This window comes from Cinclus cinclus, chromosome 3, assembly GCF_963662255.1.
Source record: "Cinclus cinclus chromosome 3, bCinCin1.1, whole genome shotgun sequence".
Taxonomy (NCBI): Eukaryota; Metazoa; Chordata; class Aves; order Passeriformes; family Cinclidae; genus Cinclus; species Cinclus cinclus.
Window position 1 is genome coordinate 18731167 of NC_085048.1, and position 26347 is coordinate 18757513.

A 26347-nucleotide genomic window follows, 5' to 3' on the forward strand; every position below is an offset into this window, starting at 1 on the left:
CTGAAATGCTGATAGATCTTCAGCTACTTAGGATCAGTCTTCCTCTGTCCTTTTAATGAGCTTCTTCTGGGGTCTTCCAACATTTACAACGCATGTGTACATTTAGGTACATAGATATTAAGAATTCCGTATGAGTGAATCCCATATTAACTTCCATCCAATACTTTCAAATCTCACAAACATTTGTGTGAATTTTGCCAACTGAAAGATGTTTTCATTAGAGCTATGTAAAAAGAATAATTTGTAATGTTTTAACAAATCTGTCTCCTGAACAAAATTTAGAACAAAATTCTCATGAGGCCTGACTTATAAAAATTTTACAGATAATAAAATTGTCATAAAATGCTAAAATTTAAAATTTTTCTGTCTAAATAGTAAAATCAGGTAAAACCAATTAAAAAGAATCCAATTTGCAAAATAAAAATAATAATAATAAAAACTTAAAATGAGATTTCTGTTTATGAGAACAGAAGGGGAAAGATACAGTATTAAAGTAATAGAATTCCATTACAAACAATAGTATTTCAGCCCTTGGCTAATCACACACAAGGACTATGTAATGATTTAGTGCACAGAGATACACAAGTAGTTTATGCACAAGTACGACCTTCCTGTCTGACCTGAAACAAGTTATGTAATCTCAGATGATCACATGTAAAAGGAAGACAGTAGTCCCTTTCCTGTCTCCAAGGACTACTGTGAGAAATTAAGTGGAAATGGCCTGCTACTAGACAAATTATTATACATTTTACCTTCTGTGACAGATATTATAATATCTTTTACAGTAGAGCCAAGAGGCAACTCAGGTCAAGCTTGCTGATAACATCCTTACTAAAATATTTACTAATATGGAGGTATAAAGAAAGATGCATTGCATGTACTGTAACTTTATGATAAATAAGGAAGGTTATGGACTTCTTCCATACAATTATTTTAAACATTAGAAGGATAGATAACATACATTCTTTGTGTATGATCAGTATAGAAGAATATTACTCTATAAGTGACTTTATACTATACAACTCCAGGTAAGAGAATTTACAAACTTTCATAGCTCTTCAGATACTTTTATGTTGTTTCACTGGATTTTGTCAATCAAAACCCAGTTGAACCACACTCTTACTTTCCTCTTCTATGTCATATCACACAAAAGTTCTCCTCATTCTTTTTAAAACCACATAACTGAAAAACTGTCTATTTTTTTTATACAAAAGCAAGCTTGGGATCATATTTTTTTTACTTTATATTTTTTAAATGCAGTTTCTAGACATATCTACTTCAGGTTGACAGAATAACTTCAGAGAAATTATCTTTCTGAAACAGTAAAATATCATCATAAGAGAATAAAAGGCTTGTAGAAATAGTGCAATAAACCTATGGGTATTACATTGTTTCTGTTTGTTATGGAGTTTCTAAAGAATCGGAAAAAAAGGATAAGCTGTGATGTGTTCACCATATATGTGTCCCAGTAAATGGGACTTCTGATGCCTTGACAGTAATTTCATGTCATGTTTAACTAAATTGAAAAAGAGGATGTTGCTTACCTTTGTCTCAATTTGTTTGGTGTCTAGATTTCTAAAAAGCAGCTTAACTCTTGTTTTCCCATCATCTGATGAGCCTTTGAGTTGAGAGAATTTAAACCTCCACAGCACATTCTAAAGAAAAAGAAATTTGATTTAGGACTCTGCTACATGTTTTTACCTAGAACTATAGAATGATGATCAATGTTTGTCTACTAAAATAAAACACTACAGCAGTAATGCAGTGCATGATAACAGGCTCTTTGCAGAGAAGTTAAAATTAACATTTCTGTACCCTTTGTGAAAGCAAAAGATGCAATATTAAAATTCACTAATTAGACAATTTTGAAATTCTCTGAGATATAAATATTTCAATTGCCTACATAGCATAAAGATGGCAAAAGCTTAATTCCATAAAGATCCATGAGGATACATGTATCAGTTTTAGTATGAACACAATTCCATGCCATATCTTGATCTTTCATATTTCAGTGGGCTCATTTGCATAACGTAGATAATTGGGACTTACACAGTTATTGCAAAGCTGAACTTTCTGATGTGTGAAATGTGGTTTGAAATTCTCAAAAAAAGCTATAGAAATGCAAAAATATTATTATTAAACATAGTCTCAGAAACCACAAATATGTATTCTACATTACACAATGGTTTGTAAAATATATGACTTCTAAGTTTCTTGGTCTCCCTCAGGTTTATGCATGGCATCTTACTGGTGTTGGTAAATTGTAGATTGACAGATATGCTTTAATATTTATGGAGATATTTTGTAAAAACAAAATTTGGAAATTATTTTTGAAATCAAGACAATTTTATGTATTTATCTGAATGTTTTCTATTCATCACATGAAAATGTGTAATTAAAAAAACACACAAGGTAATAATCTACACCCAGACTTTCTGCCGATGTTTTCTTTAATGCCTATAATCTCAATGAAAATTCTCTGCACATGTTGAAATGTGCTTCACTGTCTGGACACTGCTGAAGAAACATAATTTAAATACTTGGGAGGTTATTTCAAAAGCACACATGGGAAAAAGTTTGCAGTGTTCCATTTGCCAACACGCCTCTTCTCAAAATATATATTTTTTAAGTAAACCAGTCCTGCCAGTGGTCTTCAGAACCCTAGTCATTGTTTAAAATGGTATGTTCTATAAATAAAAATCTTTTTCCTGGTTCCCTTCAGACACAAATGTCATCGACTTCTAAGAGAGATGCAACAGATGAAGAAAAACTGAAGTATCCTACAGTACTGTGATGGTGCTTAAACTTTACATTCACAAACAGATTTTAACTAGGTCCAGAGGGCCTAATTAGACCACCTGAAAAGTGCTCAAAGCTTAAATGAGTTTGGCTCTAAACAAGATAGATGAATGTTTGCTGTGTAATATAACTGCTAAGGTGGAGATGAATCAAGAACTTAGGAACAATTTAGTAATAATAAGCATTACTGGAGTCATCATCTCTCGCAACAGTTGACACCGAGTGGGAAAGATGAGAAATAGAGAGTGCTGGAATATGGAAGAAAATGCATAGTTTGGGATCCCTTTATATTGGAGGAGAGGCTGGAGGCACAGGATGGGGAAGATAAGCCAACCAAGCCAACAAGATTAAAAGAATCTCTACAAAGCAGATGCAGGCTACAGACGGATCTCAGTGATGGGCCAAAAAGGGATAATAGCCTGGAATTAATTAAAAGCCTAAAAGAATTAATTAAGCCTGGAATAGAATATGCAGGAAAAGGAACTGTTCTAGAAAAGTTTAAGATCTATTTCTTGTGCTGGAGTGAGGATATGGGAGAGAAAAGCCCTGCAGACACCACGGTCAGTGAAGAAGGGGGAGGAGGTGCTGTTCCTGAAGGACTGCACCCATGCTGGAGCAGTTAATGAAGAACTGCAGCCCATGGGAAGGACTCATGCTGGATTCTGGACAACTGTCTCATGTGGAAGGGACTCCATGCTGGAGCAGAAGACGAGTGTGAGGAGTTCTCCTTCTGAGAAGGAAGGAGGGGCAGAGACAATATGTGGCAAAGTGACCACAGCCTCCATTTCCAACCCGCCTGTGTTGCTGGAGAGGAGGAGATAAAAAAAACTGGGAAGCAGAGAAAGGTGGGAGGAAGGTGTTCTAAGATCTGCTTGGGTTTTTTTTTTTTTTTTTCTTTATTTCTCATTAGCATACTCTGATTTGACTGGCAGTAAATTAAACTAATTTGCCCAAGTGGAGTCTGTTTTGGCCACGATGGTCACTGGTGAGTGACCTCTCCTGGCCTTTATCTTGACCCACAAGCTTTGGCTATATTTCCTCTCATTTGCCCAGCTCAGGAGGAAGCTGGGGTCAACCCCCCACACTCCAAAACAACAATTCTTGAGCTTTTTATTTCAGAATTTGTAATAAGAAGGCCCTTTTAAAATTGTTTTTCAAAGTGTACAAAAGAATGTTTTTCAATGAGTACATGAGATGGTTGCCCAAAATTTGAGATCCAAATTTAGAATTATAGAGCAGAGAGGGGACTGGCCTTTATTTTAATAATCCTCTTTGAAAACCTGCTAGGGTGTGAGAGCATTCTTTGCATCAATAGAATACCTTAATTTTTTCATTAACACAAAGAAAAAATAGATTATTCAGTAAAATTGCTATATCCCTAATGAACTGTTAATTGCTTGACCAGTTTGAGAATCTTTTTTTCCATTCATAAGAAATATTCTGAAATAGCTATGCATATGGGAAAACCCAGTAAACGTAGGTGACAATAATGGGAAGTAAGATGAATTGCAGAAGTCACCCATTACTGCCTCACTCAGGCTTGAGGATGCAGAGAACATCTCCATCTCATACACAGATGAAGAGTAAATGTACTTGAGCTCTCCAGAATTTTTACTGTTTAACAATGCGATCAGTCTATCTGCTGGTATTCTGTAGTTCTTCTTAGGTAAGCAACAATGATTCATCTAGATCCTCCTCATTATCCATACTGAAGGTAGGTACTGTGACACAAATACGTATTAATAGAGAAAGGTTATAATTTTAAATGTGGGAGTACATGCAATCATTCTTCACATTTAAAAGAAACCCTTTCTACAGGCTAGAGAGATCACTTCTTACAGTTAATTTGTGTTTACATGCAAAGTGTGTAAAATTGTGCAAGAAGCAGGATTCCAGAATGCAGGATCACCTCAGGGAGGGAAGGGTATACAAAAGTACTTTCTGAAATTGTATCATGCTTCATGGGATACACTTAATTAATCTAAATTTTGATGCAATTTTGGGTATTATTTCTCTGCACTACGATTTCAATAGATTTGAAATTTTGGGGCATTTTGGCCCCAAACTCACAAAATGCCACCATGCAAAAGCTAGATCCTGCATCAGTATTTCAAAATGCAGTGTATTCCTTCTTTTCTCAGAATGACTGACTGAAGTTTAAAAAAAATATAAGAAGGCAGACCTTCTACTGCACATTTCTATAAATACAGAAACATTTTTTTTGTATATATGTTTACTTCTACTGTCCAAAAAATGTTAAAATCCACTTAGGATAATATACATTAAAATACCACTAAATTATACAGATAATAATAGCATTATAGACAGGGTTGGAAGTTGGCATGTGTCATTAACCACTCCCTGTAGGCACTTTCTATATAGCCACTGTTTTGCAAGATAACTGCATGTAATCTTTCAGATTGTGACTTTGAAAAACATTTGCCTTTATTCTGTTTATTTTAGACATGACCTGAATTTCTTATGATGGAAGAATAATATTATATCTGTAGCTTCAAAACAAATTGAATCAGGTAGCATCTCATTTTTTCCATGACTAGTAATCTTTTCTAAATCTTGAAGTTTCTTCATTATAACAAACCAAGTTCTCTGCTAAATATAACCTTCCTTTGCTTTTATTACTTGAAAAGAAAGTTACTTTTTTATATCTTTCTCCAAAATGTGTCTTTACATGCTGTTCAACTAAAATCGCCCCTTCCAAGTCCCAAACTGACTATATTTCAGTAGGGCTAAATAAATAAATAGTATGGAATTTTGGAGGAGTAAATACTGGACACAAACATAAAGAAAGCGCAATAGATGATAACTTCAATAACTGTAAAACAATACATAGTTATGTTTTCCTTTTCTTTTATTCTTACCTTCGTTTTACTGTCAAAACAGGTAAATCCAAGAGCAAAGTCGACTGTGAAACACAGAGTATCCCCTTGCCAACTGCACATATATGTTTTAGACTGAAAAAAAAAGGTATGGGTTTTGAGAGGACAACCATCACTGTAAATCATTGTATTAAGATAATATTTTATGCAGGTATTTTTGGCTGGGAAGACACTCAGCTGATAGCACTGGTACTGCTTTATATTACGATGTTTGAAAATGGTCAAAAACTTCTGACTGTAAATCAGTGTCACATCTGTCAGCTAGACATTAAACATGGAGGTTTTTCATATTTCAAGTCATTCTTTTACAAAGTTAATATATTCTTGAAAACCAATCTTTGCAAAACACAACACAGAACAAACAAAACCAAATCTGACTACTCTAAACTTTTGGATGACTGCTTAGACCTGAGCTATTAATGACTTCAGATATCACTTCCAGCAAATGTGCAGGCAACAGTGCCTAAATGTTTAGTCATTGCAATCTAATTATAGAAAAGCATTATATCTGCTTGACCTCTCCATAGGATTTAAACTTTGTAGAGAATCTTTCCATTTTACAATGCTTTTTAATTTGGGTCTGGTGACATGCCAGGGCAGAACTATGTTCGTGTTATTTAATGTAATTTAATAGTAAGACCTAACAGCTATCACACCTTAGCACTGATATTTGCTAGACACAGCTATCTATACACCAATTCTATTATAACCTTTCAGATTAGAAAGGAAAAAAGTCTGTTCTACTAACAAAACTCAGAACTTCTGGTTAAACTTACGAATTAGCCTTATACTAAAAAGTCAGTTAACTCTTTCCAGGCATTTTTAAGGCTCACTAACTTAGGTATATGGCAGATTCTGAAAAGATATGAACAAGATTTGCTGTGATAGGGAGCAGCCTGATGATATTCACCATTGACAGACAGTTAATAGCAAAAAGACCATTGCCTTCAGCAGCAGCAGAGATCAGATCCTTTCTCCAGGCTTTCCTTGCCACACCTTACCAGCCATTTTTAAGGTTACACCCTTGTGCCTTATGAAATTTGGATTTATTTGTTTCTTCCAAGGAAGCATTACTTTACCATCATTGGTATATCATAAATCTCAATGTTGCCTCATGCTTAGACATTTGTTTACACTAAAGTTCTGTATCTGGATAGTTTATTTCAATTAAAAATAAAAACCTTTTACACACAAGAATGCCCTAAAGGAGACTGAAAGCATTAATAAAACTTGCTTAAAATGCAAACTGCCATTTTAATTGGATTAAAAAAAAAAATTAGTATAGTCTAAAACTTCTGGATTATTGCAAAGGTTCCCTCTCTCCAGTATTAATAAAAATAATTAGTTATACTAAAATAAGCATTTTTGAGTTACAATTATGACATTTTTAAAAGGATTTTGAAAGGGCTATGAGTAATATAAGTTCATAAGTGCAGATTAGTATTATAATCATCTCTGCAATAATGGAGATGTATAATACTTCTGAATAAATTAATTTGTTCACTGGTGTTCAAGATCATATTATTTGGCATTTAAAAGATTTCAGTGATTGATTTTCAATTAGAATGACATTTACATATCCTTACATTTCATTCAGTAATTAAAAGGTGGCATTAAGCACCAGTCATAACTTATTCTCCATTATTTTCCAATTAAAAAGGTCATACTAGCTGAGCTCTGACTGAGCAAAGCAATTTTTAAAACTAGAATAAATTTAGATTCCCCTAATGGGTAAGCATCTAATTGCTCAGCCACAAATGGTGAATACAAAAAATGAACCATGCACAAATGAGCTTGGAATTCTTTAAAAATATTCAATATTCAGAAATAAAGGAAACAGTTTGGGAATTATTCACAAATACTAGAGAAAAACACAATATGTTTAATTATCACTGTTATTAAAAATAGATATGTGTTTTCTAATTATAAAACAGACTCAGAGTTTTTTTCATAACAGAATTAGTTTGTATTTTGCCATATAAATTTAAAAATCTGCTCATGGCATCTCCTCAGTGATTTTGAACAGTTTATCAGAAAGGTCTATGGTAAAGACCTTCATTTTGACTCATTAACACTAGAACAGAGCCTTATTCCTTTCCATTTTTGCCTTTGGAATAAGCTTCCCATAAACTTGCAATTGTGATCACTCTTGGCTATCTACAACTGTTTACATGGAAACTTAACATCAGATATCTAAGTTCAGCTGTCTTTAAGTGCATAAAAAAGCACCGAATATTAATTAGCCAGCTTGCTAAATCACAGTGTAAACAAAAGGGAAGAACAGGCTTCATAGTGCAGTAGGTAAGAAAATTGTACTATACAACCTAGATCAAGCATCTAATGTTTTCTGACCAACAGAACGATCCACAGAATATTATATTTGTAATAAAAGACAATTACAAAACTTCTAACTGTGTAATGTTCAGGCATCATTATCTCAATGCATATTCTTTTAGCTCATGAAAAGATCATGAAGTTGGTAACATCAGTGTTCAAATAGCAAAAGGTCAGTGTATCTGACATTTATGACAGAATTCCTCAGACACACCTCCTGTTGCTGATCAGAAACATGACTCTTGTCTGTCTCTGGCTTTGGCATCTGTCCTCCAAGACCCTGACAGGGCTTAACACTTACAATGACTACACATATACACCCACTCTCTTTTCCATAGACAGAGGTTTCCCAGAAATAATTCAGCTTTGAACTATGTTAGGTGGTCAAGAAACAACTGCGCATAGCACTTAGTGCCATGGTCTAGTTAACAAGGTGGTGGTCAGTGTGGTTGGACTTGATAATGTCACAGGTCTTTTTCATCAGTTTTTACAAAAGGGCAAGGACAAGGGACAGTTTGCTTCAGTAGAAAGACTAATATAAGGTTCTCTCTAACAGAAAGAGACAGTACAAATATAAACAATGAAGAGCCAATTAATTCTAAAACCAGCATTTATGGTTACAAGTTACTGTGACTCTTTCCCTCATGGGAGAGAATGTGTTTGCAAACAAATCAGCTAACACAGAAAGAAGGGCTTTGAACTCGGTTTATAGGTGTTAGGTACCCAAGACAAGAGGTCAGTAAACACTCAAACTGGAAAATGAATGCATGGGAAAAGACAGCAAGGGGGGCTTATTTCCACTCAGAGAGGAGAGCACAATACCTCAGATATGCGTGAGAGACAAAGCCTGAGGGACAAGCAGAAAAAGGGATCACTTCATGGGAAGTCACAAGGCTGTGATGAGGCTGAAGCACAAAGACTGGGTGGGTAGGAAGCATCACTGCAGCCCAAACACAGATGTCAGGGGAAGGAAAGGCAAGGACAAAGAGGAACCCTGCTCTTCAGTTTCCTTCTCTGTGTTGGTGTCCTTGTCCACATTAAGCTGTAGTATTATGGCAGAAGGAAGAGCACAGGTCCCCAGGATTTGTGAGAGGTTTTCTGATTTCTCCACACACATGGGTCTCCCATGTAGGCTAAAGCCATAAGTACCTTTGGTTTCTTCTGGGACTGGGCAGCCCAAATGCTTCTAAACAAATCATGACATGCAACAGAAGTTTTGCAATAGATTTTTGTGGAATATGACTTTATTGCAATGCTTTAGATGTAGAGCTTAAAATTGCCCAATTTCTGCCACAGGCATCCAGTGTACTACCTCGGATTCTTTCTTGAAGACATAGAGTCCATAATATTACTCTGATGGGGGATTGCATTCTGTCCATGAAATAGGGGATCAACTTGCTTTCGTTTTTCACTAAAATTCTTTAAAATCAAGAGTATTAACAACTGCCTGTTGAGATAGCACATTCTGAGATCATGAACAAAGACTCTTAGGAAAAAATACCATTTAACACAATTTTTTAAGAATCAGGGCACCAGCCTTTTCAGTCATTTTTTCCTAAGTTCATGGCAAGTAAGCTTTCTAAGGAGTGAGAGTCAGTGATGTTGCTCATCTAAGTGTAACACAGAAAAAATTACATAGTGTATATTCATTTTAAAGGAGATTACTTATGACTCTAATGCTCTTGGTTCTAAGGTCTCATCAGATTTACAGTTTCAAAAATTCAGCTGATGATTGGCTACATTGCAGTTAATTATTGTCACACAATTGTTGAGGACACCTAATTTTGGCTTAACTACAGCACCAATATGCAATATATTCATTAATTTTGGACTTAGCGATGTTCTGTTGAGCAGGAATTTTAGTGTTTTTTAATCAGCCAAAATACAGAAATAATATCTACCTTCTAGTCTAAGTGAATACAAATTGGGCATGCACATGATTTTGCTTGTTTATTTTCTAAAAAGCAATTGGAAAGTTGGCAATACCATTACACTTTCCTGCTTGAACTATGTATTTTCCCTGCTATACTGTTAACTACTTTCTAGATATAGATATACATTTGCTCTAAGATGAGCTGTAAAGGTTTATTACATGTAAATGGGAACACAGACATTATTTCTCACTATACTCGTGATACAGAATTTAACGCACACATTCTAAAACTAAATTATAACTAGACAGCACAGCATTTAGGCAATAGCCATAGCCATGCAGTGCACATACTGCGTACTGTATTCACTTACTCACTTTAAGTTAAAATATGTGCTATGCCTCTGTTTGGAAATAATATGCCATCACTGTAAAAAATGCTAAAATATTTCTGAAAATTTGCCTTTTCTTGGGAAAAGTATTTACATTAAAATTAAATTATGCTATGAATCCAAAGAATATATTTTTGGCATAGAAGACTCCAGCATTGCCAATTTGAACTGATAAAATTTTAGCATTCTCCAAATATCACTTCTACTTGTTTCTCTTTATTTCTGAGACCAAATCCCTCCCCATATTGCATTTAATATTTTTCTTTGTTTTTCAATCAATGTCAGTAGAAACTGGAAGAAATTTTGTAGGACTTTTCAGAGAAACTTAAATGTCTGAAAGAGAGAAGGACCTAAATGATGTGTTCATTTATTCAGCATTAGAAATAATGTACTGCACACCAGCATTTAAGATACAGTAACAGGGAGGGAAAAAATTATACCAACAGCAGATGGTTTGGAACACAGATTCTTGCATTAAGACTTTATACAGCAGCTTTTTACAAGCTTCTAAATCATACAGGAGTGAGAGTCATAAGGTGTCTTAATGCATCCAGTGTATTTACAAAAACATAGAGTTTGGTAAAAGCCTTAATATGGGACCAGTTATGTGAAAAAAAAAAAAAGTCATTATGAAAATTTCATGTTTAGCATTAAAAAAATCCAAGCAGGATGTGAAAATGAAGATAAGAGCAACCAGAATTATTATGGTTTTGCTGAGAAATATATATCAGCGCACACATAGAGTACTAGAAGGCAAAATTAAACCCCTTAAATCTGAACACAGCCTGCAAAAACTTCAAGAGTCTTTTTGCAAAGAATTACTAGTGCTAAACAGAAATGCTTTTTAAACACTTTGAGACAGCAGAATTGTTGAATTAAAAATGCAGATGCTTTGACTTTCTTATATTTAAAAAACCCTGTTATTTTAGAGCAAAATATTTTATATATATTTTTTTTAGAAAACAAACAAAAAAAAAACAAACAAAACTTTCAGAACTTGTTTATAAAGTACACCAAAAGCATTGCCACTCTGAATTGACAATTATATATGAGAAAATGAAGCAACAATGAAATCTGTCATTCACCAAAAGCATGAGTTTTCAGAAATTTCATCTAGAACAGACTCCTAAAACTCAGGTCTATTCCTGTTCCAGATATCAGTAAAAAAGGATCAGTGAAATAATTTCAGTGAGAGTGACCAAATGAATATGATCTTCGCTTCAAAACTGTGGCAGATCCACTTATTTGCCCATACCTTTAAGAAATTTGTCATGTCACAATTAAAAAGTTAAAGAATGTTGATAATTATAAATTGATACAAATAAAACCACTCCCTTGAAACAAACCAGATCTGATTAAAAATCTTATATATTCCTTCAAGATCTGCTGTTGCTGAGCCAAGGGAATTACATCTTAAAATCCTAAAATGACTCTTTTTTTGCATACCTTGCTGGTATTAATATGAAAAGTGCATTCTCTTAGAAAAGATGGCACTGTAATCTGATTATTTCAAGAAGACATTGTAGTTGTTTTTTTTAAAACATTTATGCACATTTGTGGTTCAGCATATATGCAAGAGACACTCTGGCAGTACAAGTAAGATTTTTCAAAGGACTCAAATGATGGCTCGTTATATTTTCACTGAATTTCAGTGAAAGCTTCTATTTATTTTAGTAAAAGTGGAACTAGCTCAGTGCTTTAGAAAATAATACCTAGGTTTAATACATCCATGCTTTAAGTGCTGGCTTTCTCAGGATACTGCTTGACTTGAAACTTCCCTTTAAGTCACCTATTGAAGTAACTATCTGATCTATTTGTAATTTTGAATTTGCAATGCTCATGACATTGTAGCAGCTAACTGAAAAAATGGTTTGCTTAGTAGAGCACTCATTGGATAGACTGTTCTTTCAGAAACTTTCAGCATCACTGAGATTAGGCATTAAACCACCATTCAGATATTATAATTACATGTACACGTGGGATGAAGTGAATTTTACTCCACGGGGAATTGTGTTCCTGTAGGAAGACTGAGGTGAACTTGAAGGCTGAGCTATTCCTTGGCAAGACAGATAATGCAGTGGTGGATGCCTAGTTTTGGCCACAGTGTTCTCTCTGTAATATGAACCTATGGTAAAGTAAATCTGACAGAAGAAAAGACTTGCTACCCTCTTTGCTGAACAGGCAGACAATGGCTTAAATTTGTTCTAGGAAAAGGCAGTGAGAAAAATTGACGCAGGATAAAAAAAAAAATCTAAGGGCCACAGCTTAGAAATGGTCATCTTCCAGCAGGCAAAATTCAAACTGTGTTTAGCCTTTGCTTTTGACAGAAAGAGATTGTGCTTCCTCATCTCTGTGTCTGAGCAATGGCTTCATTGCTTTGCAGCAACTCATTTTTCCACAAAGAAAAGCAGGAGTCAACAGTGACTTCAATGTTAAGAGTTTCCTACATGTAGATTGTCCCAAGCATATTTTCATAAACGCGAGGCAGATTTTCAGTGGCAATCGCAGCAATCAAGCTGACACTACTTGTTTTAGTAGAACTAGTAGATCACTACTGGCTTACTTCAGCAAAGAACAATGACTTCATTCTGATGCAGTTTGTTATTACATAATAATATACATTTTCTTCTCTGATGATCTATAAATTGTGGAATTTCACAGTTGAAAAGGGAATTTAATCAGGAATACCATCAAGAGACATTCCCGAGTACACAATTCAGTTGTGAATCAATGATACTTTGACTGGGATTTTGTTCTTCTGCCTTATTTTTATAAATCAAGGGCGGAGAATAGTAGGGAACACAAAAATTATACACATAAAATCCAACATCAAAATTCTAAGTTAATATTATTATATAAATTTGAAATTCCATGATAGTAAATTCTTGATAGTAAATTCTTGACAGATCACAGAATGGTTTGGTTTGGAAGAGTTCCAAAATGGTCCCATCCACCATAGGCAGGGACACTTTTCCCTACACCAGGCTCATCAGAGCTCTGTCCAACATGGCCTTGGACTCCTTCAGGGATGGGGCATCCACAGCATCTCTGGGCAACCTATTCAGCACCTCACCACCTTCCCATACAGAATTTAATCCTAACATGTAACCAAAACCCATGCTCTTTTGATTTAAAACCATTCTCACTTGTTTTATCACTATGCACTCTTGAAAAAGTCCCTCACCAGCTGTCCCATGGTTTCTTCCTTATTCATGTCTGTAAGATCCTCTGGAAAACAATAAAAGAACTAGATTCCCGTGACATAATTTTTATCTAAATATTTGGATTTATAAGTAAATATGTGTAATATATATAATTTAAAAATTATTTAGATTTATTCTTTCAATATAAATAAATGCAATTTTAAGAATATCTTATATTTTCAGAAATAATGATCAACATTTTATATTAATCATGTTTAAAATACAGAATACAGAAACAAATTTGAGTTCAAGACACTTGTAAATTTTTACATTCTCTCCCTGTTTAAATGAATTCCTTGATTTTCACCTGTTATGTGAATTATTGAATTACTAATAACTATTGAAAATGTATTTACTATTTATCTGTATGGTTCTCAAAACCTTTATTTGTGTGTTTTGCATCAGTGTGAAAATTAATTAGAATCTAACACCATTTATAAAGGTGACCAGTTAAATTGGAATTGGAATTGGAATAAGCTTTCTGTGCATAATGGAAACAATCGAAAACTTAATTGTGTAATTAAACTGAGTACTTCTTGTAACAAACTGGTATCTTTTAATGACACTATAAATCTAACGTAATCTAAATGCTACTTAATATCTCACCTGAATACAAGGAGAATATTTCCTTTGCTTAAATGTTTGTCTCAGAAATTAGATCTTAAATTAGCATATGGTGGCATTTCTGTTCTTGAAGGAGTTTCTACATATAACTCTGTTTCATATATGCTTTGCAATCGTCACAGAATAATAATGAAAAACAAAACACTGACAACTGTATTTAATATTTTTGCAATTCAATACATTATTTGCAGCTCACAAGACTTATGCTGTGATCAACCAATCATGTTATATTCAACCTCTCAGGTCACCATGAAGAATTAATAGAATCATAAATGTCCAATAGTGGATCATAGAAATTGCAATTGCTTCTGATTAAGATTGTATATTTTCTGCTAGGTTTTGTTTATTTAAGTGGACTTCTTTTTGGCTCAGTCTCTGAGGGTGATTTAGACTACTATTTCTGCAGCACAACTTCAGATGCCCAGAAACAATGAGTGTGTTTGTTTTGATGGCAGACTTACTGAGTCAGGCAAAGTTCTGAGCATCTCAGGAGTCAGGTAGTTGGAAGAGTTAAGTAAGCTGTGACAGAGAAGTTAAAAGATAACTAATCTCTGACCAAGTTCTGGTGGGGACAGTCTCTAAAATCTATTCTGATTTCATCTAACTTGAGTTGTAGTACGATCAATTCAAAATGCCACTAAGAAGGACTAGAAAGCACATTTTGTATAATGTTGCAGGAAGGAGACACAGGAACTGAACTTCTTGTAGGCTGTCCGGATATGAATACCAAAAACCCTTCTGTTTTCCCTAAATCCAAAATCTTCAAATGAACTTGTACCTTTTACATTCAAAAAAAAATAGTTTCAGATGGGGCTAATTCCATACTTCCATGCATCTTGGCTCCCATACACTGGGAATGCAAAAAATCCATAACCCTGACCAGCATATATCATTATTTTTATTCTTAGTGACTTGTTGAACACCCAACTTGAAGCAAATATAACAGAATGTTGCTAAAATATGCACTGAAGTTCAGTTTAAAAGAAAAAAAATAGAAATAATTTGAACTTCTTTGTAAGGGGTTTTCTCCATCTGGCTCCTAATTTTGAAATAATGAGGAATTGATAGCTGTCTCCAGTGGACAAAGAATAAATGGCTAACTAATTTAATTTTGGCTCTTCCTTGAGCTGTTGAAGATATGTGACCTACTTATCTATTAATTTGGTGAAAATGTGAAGTCTTAAAATGCCAATGCAATTTTGTGCAGTTCTTCCTTTTGGATCATTCATCATTAGGTGGTTTTGCATCCCATAAAAGCAAGTATGTGATTTAAAATACAAACACTGTTTTTCATATTATAAACCAATTATTGCTTGTGACTATTGCTTGCTCGTTAGTAAGTAGAATGTATACATACAGTCACTATTACTTTATTTTATTTTTATACAATTTTATACAATATAGTCAAATGAATGCTTTTAAAGGGGAATCATGAGGAAAAAATACTGGTTTCCTTGAAAGGTTATTGAGGTCAGTTGGAAAGACTATATGTCAGAAATTAACTGTAGTGAACCCTTTCAGACAATTTTTAATAAAGATATGCATCTAAAATTAAGTAACAGTCTAGAAGTAACAGCAAGCAGTTGTAATGAGGAGGTTGCACAGATTATTTCCTGAGCTGCGAAGTAAGGATGAGAGGCAAGCATTACATGGACAAGTTTTAGAAAGAAAACTTTAAACCCATAAAACCTTAGTAGAAACCCAAGAGGTGAAAATCAAAACCTGTCACCAGTATTCTGAAAGGATTTGTACAATGAATAATATATGTTGAATGGAAAGAAACTTCATTTTCTCAGATGACAACATTATGAATACATTAGAAATTAATTCAAACAAAGGAACTAGCAAAAACTAGGACAAGGTATTATAAAGAAATTGAAAAGATGGATAGAAGAGAGGACACCAAAAAGTAACCAGGACCAGACACTTAATGAAAAATAGTTTATCAAGCAAAAAGGCAAAGAGATGAAAAGCTGAGGAAAGGTTATTGAGTTAACTGCATCTTCAAAATAGTTACATGATTTTTTTGGTTGATTGGTTAGTTCTAATGACCAATAACATGATTGCAGATTCCTTATGTACTTCAAACAGAATCAGCCTGAAAAACACACAGTTTATAGGGGGAAAAGTTAAAGTGGAACAGGAAGATGGTGAACTAAGTATCTGTCATCTTTTTTAAGCATGGAAGACTCAAGTACACAGATGAAAACAGTGACTAGCTGGAATAACTAATATGCAGAAGCAATTAATTGCTGCTCATAAACCCCCCCCAAATTATCAATTCCACTTAGCTATTATTTAAATTTTAATGAATTTTCATCATGGTGTTTTAGCAGCACAATATTTGTTGAAAAAAAAATTAAAACTTTCATGTGGGACTCCTATAGAAATGAAGCTCCAGGTCTGCATTCACAATTATTCCCAGTAACCATTTTTGTTATATCCAGGAGCAGACATAATCTGTCTGAGTCACAATGATCTTTAGTCATATATGCAGCATCAAGAATCTTACTATAGAGAACAGCTTGGTGTTAACTTCTAGGAAAATAGACATGCTAAAAATGCATACAAAAATATAAAATATCCACAGAATATGGGATTGATGTTAATTGATTTGGAAAGAGGGAAAATGCAGGATAATTGCATCATGCATTTACCTTCATTAACAAATGGTTTTGGATTCCCAGCATTGTTAAGTGAAATAATTTTCAACATTCATTAATCTTCATTTGTTTATTTTGTTTGCTTGCTTTGTTTACTTTGATATTATTTGTAATGTATATTCTTCATATGAGGACAGTGTATGATTCCAGGAACATGAATTTTGCTGCTAATGTTCATATCCCTGACCTAAAATATATATAATTTTATTTCAAGAATTTATTTCTGTGTCCATGTCAGTAAGTGAATCATGGAACAAAATTGAACAAAGTTAACAAGTACTTATATTTAAACATGGAAAATAATGAGGCAGCAAAACTTCCTGATTATTATGTTATAATAGAACAGAATCCAGCCTATTTTAATTCTTGGAGTAACTAATATTAAACGAATTTTTGGTCCAAGCAATGCAAATGGTTTCAATACAGTAGGTTATTCTGTATTGCTGTATGAGGATTGGAAAGAACTTGCAGCATCTTCATCACAGATGGAAGTACGAAGGGAAAATTTTCTTTTGTGTTAGAATTGCTAATGAGGAGAGTATGAAGCTGGGTCTTACCACTATATACCAACTGCAGGTACTTAGGAGACACTCTGAGAGATGATTTTCCCACTGAATGGTTTTTTCCAGTCTCTTGAGAATTCTTTCATTTGTAAAGCAGATTAGTCTCCTCTGTCATCTTCCAGCCACCAAACAAAACTTACATGTACAAGGTCTCAAGATGACAAAACTTTTAGTTCAACTTTTCTACAGCTGTCAGTAAAATATATTACTGTCACCCTTTCCTCTTTCCACTACCATATACTATTCCAATATTCTCCTTCATCTTCCTGCTGAACAGAACTGATCCAAATTATCCCTTTGAGATGTTCCTGCATTAATTTAATAATCATATCCAAGACTCAGAGGAGTCAATATAATTTCCCTTGGAAAAAATAGTCTGAGGCAAGGGAAGAATACAGATTGAGAAATTTTAAAAAGACAACATTGAAAAAATGTGGAATAATATCTTATGCTACTGACAATATCAACCTGAGGGTCAAAGAATTAGTAAGAGCTCTGGAAGATGTGCTAGTCTCTTATTTCAGATTTTCTGCACCATAAAAATCTTGGAAGAAAAAAAAAAGAAAAATTACTTAAGCTGAGCATAATTTATTAATCTTGCACTGTTTAGGATGTTTCAGGTGAGACAAACATTCCTGCTGGAATTTGTGAGCGATGATTTAATTTCAAGATAGGACTGAGGGGATTTCATTGCCTATCTTCCACCAGTGCAATGCTGACTTTTATTACCAGCCTCATAGAAATACTTTTTAATCGCACATTTTCTCTTTCAATTGCCTTTCTGCCTTACTTCTATTGCATTTTTATTGCCCCCATCTATCCAAGTTATGCCATCAGCAACTACAATAGTTTTTCTAGGAAAAAAAAAATACATGTATTTCTAGTACATGAATTCAACATCTGTTTGCTATCATTGTCTGCAAATAGTTTAATTTCACCAGGGTCACTGAATTTCATAGTTTCTTGGTAAACATTTTGTAAACAATTGCAGCTTGAAATAGGGCTTTAAAATAGATGAAAGGGGAGCAATTTTATGAGAGGTGCTTCTTCCTGTGTTATTGCATTCTTTCTGTAATCTAATGCTGCTACCATTTTCAAAAGAAATGTAAAAAACATCATACAACATGGGCAGATTAAATTCAAAATTACCACTGGACCTTTGCATTTCTTTTCATAAACAGTATAAGAAGAGAGTCTTCTCAGAAATACAGCTTTTATTATAGAAAAACGAAATACAGAGGGTAGGTACAGGATAAGGTTAACAAAACTCATAGGCAAGATCCTAACTACACTTGACAGTAAACAGGACCAAGCCCCATTTAAATAAGAATTGCTGAAATGGCAAAATGAAATCCAACAGCAGCCATGAATCTTGCACAATCATTTATGAATAAAAAATAATTTCCAAAATTCTCTGAAAGAAAGGACTTTAGCATACCAGTGGCAAGCTTGAATTTTCTGGATACTGAAATGCCAGTTCTTTTTCTATGACTTGAAATATTCTATGCAATATTAAATTGAACCTCATTCATACCACTCTTGATACCATTCTGATAAGAAAGGCACTCACAACACCATTTATATTTTGAAGGAAGAAAGAAAATAGTGCAGTCAAAAAGCTTTTCATTGCTGGAAAATGACCACAGTACTCTGAACTCTACTGACATAGTTGTCTACAGAAAATTTGGATGTATCCAACTATATGAGTGAAAATGAAGACATAGGAAAACTCATATGGAGACTTGAGCACTGTAATCAGGATTTTATTTGAATGACTTTCTTGGAGGTTTCAGGTAGGTTAAACCACAGCTGCAGGAAATTTAAAGTCTTGTGTGAAATGAGTCTAGATGACTGATTCGAATGACAAAAAATCATTCCAGAAGCAGGGAATCATTCCTCAATTTTAAGGATGTAAAGGAAAAGCAAGTTCTGAGATTTAACAATAAATATTCAGAAATTTAATCAGATAAAGAGCCAGCTAATAACACATGTGTTATATACGGTTTTTATATGGATAATAAATACAAGGATTGAATGGCTGGTCAAACAGTTGTATCATAATTTCTTGAAGAGGTCATGTGAGAAAATACTTTATGCATTATTAATACTATGCATTATTATTATTAATCAATATGCATTATTAATCCCTCCCAGATGCCCAAGAAGTTTTCAGGAAAAAACAATTTTTTTTCCTGAAGAACTGCATTCCTTTTCAGAAGTTCAGGATTGGAAACTGTTACGAAATCTTTTTGTTCCTTCATCAGACTAAAGAGACAAATAGAAAGGTTATAAGTAAGTACCTTGTTAGAACACAGAAACCTGTTTAGAATCCCAAAGATCTGGCAATTTAGACAAGCTGATTAACCACCTGTGATAGGACTCCTGCTCCTTGCAAGTCGTGGAAATACAAAGCTGTGATCCAGTGTTCTCAGTATTTCAAATGTCTTTAGAGGGTCCACAGGGTACTGCAAACCTGAGCATACCAAATCGAGTTTGCATTTGTATTAAACAGTGTAAATATATTTTTAATTGGAGAAGACCTGTAGTCTCAATGCATACACTCCCATAACATTCATCTAGTTCACTTGAGAGTATGGATCTCCATCTACTAACCAGCAGAGACAGTCATAATCTGCTGTTTAATTTTGGAAATTCAAGACTATTAAAAACTTCTTTTCACTTTTAAACCGTCTTCAAACTCTTTCACTGTTAACAAGGACAATTCCAATTCACAATTAACAATAGAAGAGCAAAATATTTCTTCTTTGAATACAGAATCATTATGTAAAACATAACATATTTACCTTATGTGAGAGGAAAATCAGCCTTCTGGAAGCAAAATGTTCAAGTTGGACTAAATAAATCCTGAGAGTTTTCCAGTGATAAAATGTATTAATTTCCAGGTCTTAATAATCAAGGTGAACTTAAAAATTACTACTTTCAATTTTCAATCTGTCATAACATGCTCACTGACTGTTATTACACAGTCATTGCAGAAAAATATTGATGTGATGATGAAGCTTTCAGAAGTCTTCATGTATTCAATGTACTCAGATCCTTAGTCATGGAGGACATAAATTGAATGCAATTATTAAACATACAAAGAATTTAAACTCTTGTTATACTTATTTTACAGATTAAATTATTTAAATTGCTCACTACTTACCCCTGTTCTTTGAACTTCCAAGAAAATTGCTCTTTGAAATGATTTCTCCCACACTGCCAATTCACTGCCCAGCTCTACATTGAAATAATGGCTCTTGCCATGTCCAACCATAACACTGAAACAATACGGCCTCTGGTCTTCAAGATCGAAGTCTGGGTGAATACCTAAATACAAGTTTGCTTGTAGCCAGCAATCATCAGCAAGCCAGAGCTGAAAGACATGTTTTAGTATGTGATCTTCATCTGGCAAAACCAAACAACTGAAGCAACACTGTCTTCTGTAAGTGATGGGAACTTGGTTATACTATGGCATTATGTCAACAATTATGTTGAAGACATGTTCTAGGAGTTAAATGATTACATCAAAGACAGCTTCTTTCTTTGTCTCTTATTTGTTTTATCCCCTATCTCTTAATGCAAGCTACTACTGCAGTTCCAAAATAGTGTCAAAATTACCTAAGCAATACATACATAATTTAAAATGAGTTTGTACTGATATATTGTTTACAGTGAAAAAAGAAGGAAATCCCTGACGGTTTGAATACATTTCAGAAACTGTGTACCAGCTCTACAGGAGACTTTAATAACTACATTCTACTTGGGTTCCACTATGCTAAACCCTGAGGAATGCAGTAATTTATCAAGCACCCCCAGGTTTAATTCTGGAAATGACAACATGAGCATGTCCTCCAATAGCTGTCAATGCCGTCCTGTAACTACAAGGAGACTGAAGCAAGATCCTGCCATCATCTTCAAGATAAAGAAGAGAAACTTTACATTAAACTTCAGTAATAAAAAATACACTTGCAATAGAATGTTTTGTAAATGTAAACAAATTTATACAAGAACCTTCCCTAATAGTTCAAGATTTGATTAACATAAATATAGAGGAAAAATAAATTAAAAAGCTGCTACTTATACATATAAGTACTTCTACAGCCTGAATTTCCAAATTGCACACTTTTTTTTTCTATTTATATGATAGAACACCCTCCCCTATCCCCATTTCTCTGTGATATCATGGGGCAGAAAAGACTGAAACTCCAAAATAATTAGCAATGATTCATAGGTCATTTTGGGAGAAGCACATATTGCCACAAAGGTACATAGTACTGTGTTATCAAAATTGGCCCTGCAGCTACCTGAGGAGAGAACAGACTTGGTGAAGCTCAGTTATTTTACAACACTCATCTGCACTGTTTAAAAGGAAGCTGAACAAAATTCATGCATATATTCTGGTGTTCAGCAGCTATGCAGTGACAGGTATTACATCTGTTTCAAGACTCAGTGCTGCATATTCTGGCTTGTAGATTACTATATTAGCAGGTTTTAAAATTTATATGTGCAAATACCAGGCAATAAAAGAAAATAAAATATTTTTAAGACAAGTGACTTTTACAAATGCACAGGATGACAGTAATAGTTTGAATTATGAGGCAAGCTATAAGAATAAACATATGTGATGCAAGACATTACATTTCACATCATCTAGTTGTTACCACCAAATGACCAGAAATATGCCCAGAAGGGCATCTTATATATATGAATTTTAGTTCACATATTTATGTATTTATATATGTATACATACACCCAAATCTAAAAGATATCAAACATTCTGTTTTAAAATTTAAATTTCACATTGGATTCTTACTTTCCATATTTAACTATTGCATCATAATAAACATAGAAAAGAAACTAGTTACAACTAGGTATGTAACAAGAGCACTTCTCCTTCACATCCACCTTTCATGAGAAGGTACAATAACACACTTTTCCACAGTTTTGCACTAGTTCTAACCAGCTTGTGAAAGTCCTTAAGAACACCCTCCCCAAATGGCAGCTTTTACAACGTATCTCTATCATATGTAATGCAGAAACCTTAATCTCTTACAATTTTTTTGATTTGTTCTGTTTGCCTCACTGTCATTTATACCAAAGAATCAACAGAAAAATATGTTAAGGAGTTCACTTTGAGCTTCTGCACTTTGGCTTATATATTAATGAAGATTGGTAATTAAGCATTTATTTATTAAAATGTCTAGAACATTAAAGAGTTGAATCTTCGGTAGTTTATTTCCCCACTTCTTTTTCTTCATTAAAAAGTACTGCAGAAGTTGTTCTAAGGACAGAATATCCTTGAAATTACCATAATATTCCTGGAAGAAATGAATTTTAGCAGTAGCACTCATAGGAGAAAAACCAAAACCCAAGCCATAATAAAATCTCCTGAAAAGGCTTAATGTGCATATATTTCACTGGTGACTCACTTATTTATGAGCTAAAAGTAAAATTATAAAAAATATGGAGGAGACTAAATAAATTATCTGTGACAGAACATCTACTTTTTGTTGGTATCTTAGTGATGGGCAGGACCTGAATTTGCCCATATGTTCCCAGATGGAGACATGGTGACACAAAAATAATGCCATGCCTACAAGAATATAGTTCTCCTTCTGTGCCTCTGGAGCTGAGCTCTAGTCCTGAACTGCAGGACTGCTGTTTTCCTGGCATGGCAGTGTCAAAACACTTCCTTCCCACGTCTTGAATAACTCTTGCATCAGGAAAAAAAACCAACAAATAAAAGACTCCTACAACACAAAAATCCCCATGCCCACCAAACCAAACCAAACCAAACTGAACCAAACCAAACCAAACCAAACCAAACAAAAAAAAATCACCCAACCAAACAAAAAAAAACCCAAAAAAACCACAACAACAATAAAAAAAAAAAAACCCTCCAATGCCAAACCAAAAACTTTAAGCACTTCTGCATCAGTGCAGGATCTCTTACAGATAACAGCAATAACCTGCCTTTTCTAAGACATCAGTGCACGGTCAAAGGAGAAGCAGCAGAGAATAGTTGCAGCTGGTGAGAACTAAAGAGGAACTTTAATTTTTCACTTAAACAGTATTTTATCTGAAAATATGGATTTTTCTTTTCTGAAAAAAATTTTTACTCTCCCACACAAATAGTCTCTCATATTAGCTTTATCTCCTCTGCAAAAGTTTTGTTTTTGTTGGAGAACAAAATTAATCTATTTGATGCAATTTATCAAAAAATATATTCTATAAGTTAATTATTCACACAAAGTGCTAAGATTTTGCCCCAAATCTTAGATCGGGACAAGTTCGACAGAAAATAAGACTTTTCTAGTTGGGGGAAGGAAATTAATTCTAGGGGACACAAACCCAGCATGTTACCCTTTGTAAAGAAAAACACACTACAATACTTGACACAACAATCAATACATATGATAAAATTTGGATACAATTTTATATTTTTAATTATTAAAATGAAAATATCTCTATGTAGATCAAGAATAACAGAAAGAATATTTTTCGTTATGTTTGCTTGAAAATCTGACCCACTAAGAAAAAAACAATTATCACTATGCTTAATAGTGTGTCTCATGGATACTTCATACAGTTCTAACACTGAAAACTTTCTTCAATAAGAAAGCATTTTAGTAACTTGCTTACGTGGAGCTTATCCAATTTTCCATATTCTCTTACACTTGCACAGCTAATGCACCAGTAATTGCAAATAGTATTTTTTTATAAATAGATGAACTGTTTGAATGCTAGTTATTCCTAGTTAAGATTAACTTGCGCTTATCATTAAGAGGAAAATGTAAACTTTCTTTACTAAATAAAATCAATGGAACCGTTGGTAAACCTACCTTGTGAATTTTAAATAGAACCTCACAGAGGTTATAGATTTTTTCAGCTCGTACCCAGTCTAGTGTGCTTACCTATAATATTAAAAAAAAAAAAATCAACATATTCTTTATTTGAAAATCCCGTTCAGATGAAAAAAATCTAAAACGGTTTTGCCCATAATTATTCTACTGTATCCTTTAAATACAGGCACATTGATACATTTAATATCCAGCATTTAGAAAAGACTGTCAAATATTATTAAGTTTTTACAGAAACAAGAATTAAAAAGTGTTAAATAATTTCATATTTTTTCTTTTCCCAGTATGATGGAAACCTCTTTGCAATCTCTGTGGTTAGTTACATATGCATTTTTATTTCTCAAGATACTAACACAGAGAACTCAGTCTCAAACACAGTCATTCAACTTCATGTCTCAATATTAAAAAAGTCTTACAATCAATAGATCAAGATTTATTCCTAAATTCAGTTTTGAGTTTACATGCAACAAGAAGGCAATAATTAATTATTTATTCTAAAAATAGAAAAGGACTATGTGACTGCAATATTTAAAATCAAGAATAATATCAACTGTGTGCTCAATAGTATGAAAACACCTACTTTTTGTTTTCTTTTGATTTCATTACTTAGTCCTGTTGACGTGACAGGCTGTTAAAATCTGAACAGCAAGAATGATGTTTGAAGTTTTTACCGAAATCCTACTTAATGATATGATGTGATAATCTGCTTTCTTTTCAAAACAGTACCTACCCTACATAGCTCATGAAGAAAAACAAAACAAACAAACAAAAAAAATACCCTAAAAAAACTTACAGGCGGGAAAAATTCAATGGGAACATGCATTATTTTTGGTTATATGTTTTAGAGAAAAATCATAGCTCTTGGGGAATGCATAGGAATGGCTGCACAGATAGATGAAGGATTTGACTACGTTGTAACTGCGTGGCTTTTGGCATATAGAAACAAGTATTTTGGTAACTTTAATAGTAACTTAATCTAAATAATGGAATAATTTAATAGTTAATAAATAATTAACAATAATTTAAAATTCTAGGGCTGATATAGCTTTGTCTTATTCAAACTCTCCGCCCAAAAAGGAAGAAAGCAGAAAAAAAATTAAAGCTACTAACATAAAGAAAAACTATTTTGTCATACGTCTGGTTTATATGGATGAAAATAAATCAGAAAAAACTTCGAAATTCAATAACAGATTCGGTATGTCTGTGTTCATACTAGCACATAATTTGCCTTTTAAAATATTTAGTGTTTCTCCTGATGATTTTCATGGTGATATCAACATGTTCTGGTTCTTTTAAAATTTATTTTGAAGTTTAATTTTCAAGTCTCTTTAAATTCCAAGCTTTTAAAGAGATTTGTAATAACTTGATGAGAAACCAAAACACTACAACACTTACAGGCCTCTGATTGGACTTCTGTTGGTTATGAAATGTTACTTGAGTCCTTTGGAGGAGTAATGGGAACTTAGTGTAAGTTTCTTTCTAATCTTACCAATTTGAATTAATTCTTAATAATCTAGCCTTCTCCCAGTTTCTCTTAGTTTTAGATTAGTTTTTTGAGATTATTAAACTTAGATATTATGAATCACCTGCAGAAATAGGACTAAAGAACTCTAGAAGTCCTAGCACCACATCTTTTCAGGATATAGAGGGACTCACATTCCAGGACTCTCTATTTCAGTTTCTATATCTTAACAATCAAATGGAAAACATCACTTGAATACATCTACTAGAATATGCAAAACTGGTTACACACTTTGTTTTACTATGAGCAATGGCTCAAAAATTAAAGCTCAAAACATTGCATACATTTAATTTTAAAATGACATTATAAAAATACATAGAATTAATTAAACTTTTTCAAAATTAAATCAAATGTCAGCTGGTTTAGAAAATAAATGTAAAGAAATTTTATGTATTAACTTGTCCTCCCATCACTTTATAAAAGGTAGCAATTTTTAAATACACACCTTTCTATTTTTCAGGTTTCAATTTCTATTTTTCTTGTAAATACTTTCAATATATTATTTGAGATTTGCAATTTGATTATTGTACAAATAAGAAATAATGTAAGTTTTGAAATAACTGAAACAGAAGGATTATAACGCTAATTCATACAGAAATATACATTTAAACAGGCTC

At 33.5% G+C, this 26347-nt stretch overlaps 1 protein-coding gene across 1 annotated transcript in view; it reads right to left on the reverse strand.

The window, feature by feature from the left end:
* Positions 1-26347, reverse strand: part of SNTG2 (syntrophin gamma 2) — a 208223-nt gene that overhangs the window by 5878 nt on the left and 175998 nt on the right. Inside the window, exons 13-17 of the mRNA XM_062489722.1 lie at positions 24187-24262; positions 24148-24150; positions 20512-20747; positions 5679-5771; positions 1545-1655 (exon numbers count right to left, since the gene is read on the reverse strand). Coding sequence (XP_062345706.1) covers positions 1545-1655; positions 5679-5771; positions 20512-20747; positions 24148-24150; positions 24187-24262 — 519 coding nt within the window. The remainder of the gene's footprint in view (positions 1-1544; positions 1656-5678; positions 5772-20511; positions 20748-24147; positions 24151-24186; positions 24263-26347) is intronic.